The 4267-nt window shown below is 40.2% G+C and overlaps 1 protein-coding gene across 1 annotated transcript in view; it reads right to left on the minus strand.

The window, feature by feature from the left end:
* Nucleotides 1-4267, minus strand: part of LOC119421956 (multidrug resistance-associated protein 1-like) — a 217184-nt gene that overhangs the window by 111349 nt on the left and 101568 nt on the right. Inside the window, exons 14-16 of the mRNA XM_037689314.1 lie at nucleotides 3098-3185; nucleotides 1592-1661; nucleotides 1309-1435 (exon numbers count right to left, since the gene is read on the minus strand). Coding sequence (XP_037545242.1) covers nucleotides 1309-1435; nucleotides 1592-1661; nucleotides 3098-3185 — 285 coding nt within the window. The remainder of the gene's footprint in view (nucleotides 1-1308; nucleotides 1436-1591; nucleotides 1662-3097; nucleotides 3186-4267) is intronic.

Genomic DNA, 4267 nt, shown 5'->3' on the forward strand with positions numbered 1-4267 from the left:
ATCACAGACATCTACACCTCCAGATGCAGGAAGAGGGCCACCTGCATTATGAAGGACCCCACTCACCCAGCACACACACTTTTTGCCCCACTCCCCTCAGGAAGGAGATTAAGGAGCATTAAGTGTAGAACCACTAGACTGAGGAACAGCTTCTACCCTGAGGCTGTTAGACTCATGAATCTCTAACTAGAATAATCACTGTGAAAAACCATATCATGTTGCTGCTGATCTGTTTTATGTTGCTGCTGATCTGTTTCAATGTTGATGTGTTCATGCATGCTCATCTGCTCACAGACTCATGTTCATGTTTGTGGTGATGTTCAATGTTTTATGTTATGAGTGCTTAGTGTATATTTAGTTGATGTTTTCCTTAGTTCATATCTTAGATGTTATTACTGTTTTTCTTTTACATTTTATTGTTGGATGTAACTGGGACCCTGTGTACATAATTTCGCTCCACCACATGTACCACATGAGGTGCGAATGACAATAAAGAAACTCTGACTCTGACTTAATGTAATTTATATGGACCAAGTGGGGCCCACACAACAGGTGGGCGTGGACTAAACTTTTCAGTGCGATGCTTTGCATGACGGGATAAAACCCACCAGCGAAAGCTCTTAAAGGGCTATGCCTATAATCATAGAATCTGGGGTTACAGTACGTAACCAACGTTTTAAACACTACTGTTCAACACACAGAGAGAGTGAACTCCACAGGTCTTCATGACAACTACCTCCCTCCATACTGAATGACCAAACACAAACTAACACATAATGAACACAAACTAACAAAAACAGACTAATCACTAAAAGAACAATGTTGAACAGATAACTTAAATGATTAACAATTAACATAAATTCACCCATAATCCCTCCCTGAGGCCATGTGACCCAACAGTCAACCGCAATGAACCAATGAAGTAGTCTCATTGAGTCACGAGGACCTGCCCCCAAGAGAGACGTGTATTGATGAGACTACCTGTATAAATAAAGACAAAAAAAATCTGACCAATGAATTTATCAAACAGGTCACATTCGAACCAATGAAACGGGGAATCGACCATGTGCTCCGCGGAGGGTGGATTCCCCCCCTCCACTCTGTGTGTGTAAAATGGTAAAAAAAGTCCTTTTTTCGTTCCGTTTTGGACAAAGAATTTAAATGACTAAAATCATTATTTATGTTGTTGATTACTTTCTGTCTTGATTTTATGTTCTGTTTGAAATAAAATGATTCAATCAGTTCAGTACTGTGATAAACCGTCTTTTGTGTGTGTATGTGTGTGTGTATAAGAGTGTCAGCAGCCACCTTGACAGCCACACTTCCTTCCAGTTTGTCCATCTCCCCAAGGAGAACAGAGAGCAGGGAGGACTTTCCTGAGCCAACAAGACCCACAACAGCCACCAGACTGCCTTCAGGGATGCACACATTCAGCCTGGACACACACACAATCATTTTTAATGATAAATACTTGGATATAAACAAGTAGAAAAAAACAACAACAAATACGTTTAAAAAAAAAACTACAACAAATTAAATCCTAAAAATGAAAAGTTTCTGTGGGAACATGCTCAGAACAGACTGGACAAACCTCTTCAGTGTTGGAGATTCAGTTTTGGACCAGCTGAAGACACCATCCACTATAGACACACTGTTTGGGGCTGGGAAAAAAAAAATAAATCAAAAACAAAAGAAAGTATAAACAACCACAACCAGGGTAGCCAGGAGGTGGCCAATGGTGGCCTTTAATATTTAAGATTAACGATTAAAGATAAATAATTAATCTTATAATTAATATCACAGACACATACACACCAACGTGTGTGTGTGTGTGTGTGTGTGTGTGTGTGTGTGTGTGTGTGTGTGTGTGTGTGTGTGTGTGTGTGTGTGTGTGTGTGTATTTATAGATTGAATTTTGACGTGGCAACCCAATTTAGGCAACTTCCTTACGCCTAGACCAGGGGTCTGCACCCTGCGGCTCTTTGGTCCCTCTGCAGTGGCTGACATAAACTGAATTTTATTGGTTATACAAACAACAAAAAAGGATTAGTTCAAATAGCTTTCCTGTCATTAATTTTGCAAATACGTGAACACTGGAGCGAGTACAAGGAGGAAAACAATAATCACTTTAACTTGATGCAAGAACTGTGCATTGTTTATAGATTTTTTAAATTAAAATATAAAAAAAAGGTAAAAACTGATTTTTTTTCTCCTCTTCTTTACAATAATCTGGTCTTTTTCTTTAATAAATGTCAAAAATCTTTTTTTTTTTTTTTTTAAACTTTATAATGTCACCCCTACTGGCCACAAAAGCCCCTTCATCAAACCTAAAGTAGCTCATGAGCCACCAGTTGAAACCACAGTTGTAGCAGGTTGTTGCAGCTCTGGACATTGTTAAAGTAGTGAATGAAGGCATAAAAATGACTCTTTTGATCGTAAAGGTTGCAGACCCATGGCCTAGATAAAGCCAGACATCAAAATGGAAGTTGGCACGTTACACAGTTGTATAAATTTAAAATAAAATAGTATTTACTTTGTATTTGTATTTACTTTGTATTTACTTTAATAGTATTTACTTTGTGTTTTTTGGCAACGTCACCACAAGTTGCGCTTCCTAAATCATGTTACCAGTTTCTGTACGTCTTTGTAAAAGTGCAGCTTAATTTGGAGAGAAGATGACAAAAAGAAACACCAGTGTTTCTCTACAATTATACAAGCGGGGCGCCTCGCCCCGTCTACTGAACCAAGCACCCCGTCTCCCGAACCATGTGCACCCCCCACCAACACGTCGGCACTAACGTAATGCTAATCTAATGACTCACAATACAGGTGCGTTAGCTAAAAAGCTAAAGACAGCCTGCTTCTTATGCTGACCCCCCCCCCCCCTTCAAAAACTGTCGATACAAACAGGCGCAGCTCAGATGCATCTCTGTCCCCCCCCCGGCCGCTCTAAAACTGTCAGTATAAACAGAGCGCTGCGCAGCTCAGGACGTATCTCTGTCCATCTCTCCCCCCTGCCCCCCCTCGACAAAAAACAAGGAGGAGATGAGCACCCCGCCATGGGAAGTAATCCTGGGGAGACACTGTGTTTACTCACAGCCAGCGAGTGTTTTGTGTTCCACACTGTCTTCCTGCAGCTCCTCGTGTGACAGAAACACCCTGAGCCTCTTCAGGGACACACTGGCCTGAAGACAGACACAAACCAGAGTCAAAGTGTTAACAAGCAGCACCCCATGTACTCCGTCCCTGAGAGATTTGAACAGTGAAGGTTTAGTTTCCTGAGAGGAGTGCTTTTTAGACTGGAATTGAACCAACAAAAAAAAGAGTGTTCATATGTACAACTAACTGAGGTTTGGAAATAAAATAAAATGGATGTCACAGCCAAGTGACATTAAAAACATAAAACTGATTAAAATGCAGTCTGGTTTACAAATATTGACCAGTGTGGTAGTAGCTGAGAATCAATCAGCACACATTCTCCAAGTGCTAACTCATCATTCGAGAGCTTTGCTTAAAACTTTACTATTAACTGCCAACACTGATGGTCTATTAGCAAAATATCTCATCAACCTGAGGATGAATTGTGATGAAACTTTTAGAAAGTGTAACGTGAGGGTGCCTTGTGTGACGATTAGACCACTCCAGATGTAAAGATGAGCAGGATACAAACAGATAACTTTATGAACGGCAGATCTACCATCTCCACACTTCAGCACCTCAAAAAAACACTTCCAGCTCTTGACCCATCTGCCCTAATCCAACCACAGAAGTTAGATGGAAGTAAGGTAAGTGAACATCTATAATGTGTAAGCGTAGTGCTTCAAAATGTTTCAAATTTTCATATTTGTCTTTTTTCAAATTTGTGAAATCTGCTTCTTTTTGATTATTCATATGTATTTTTTTTTATATTTACAATAGTCCCTCACTACTTCACGGTTCATTTATCGCAAACTCGGTCTATTGCGGTTTTTCAAACTAAATTGGACATGACACACAATTAGCTGATTGATGATGAGCTGCACGATCAGCAGGGAATTTTTATGTAAAATAAATTATTTTAAATTATTTAGCACCTGGCGCACATTTGTACAGCCCACACTGCTTCCTCCTGCAGCTGATCAGCTGTTCTCCATGCAGAGAGGAGAAGTGGGCGTGGCCAAGAATGCTTGCAGGTGTCAAAGAGCAGCGGAGGCAGAGAGAGGGAAATCATGACATGCTGTGCTTTTTTAGAGCGTTAAGAGTTGAGAAACACCTTTAAATATATATA

This window comes from Nematolebias whitei, chromosome 15, assembly GCF_014905685.2.
Source record: "Nematolebias whitei isolate Nwh7 chromosome 15, NemWhi1, whole genome shotgun sequence".
NCBI lineage: Eukaryota > Metazoa > Chordata > Actinopteri > Cyprinodontiformes > Rivulidae > Nematolebias > Nematolebias whitei.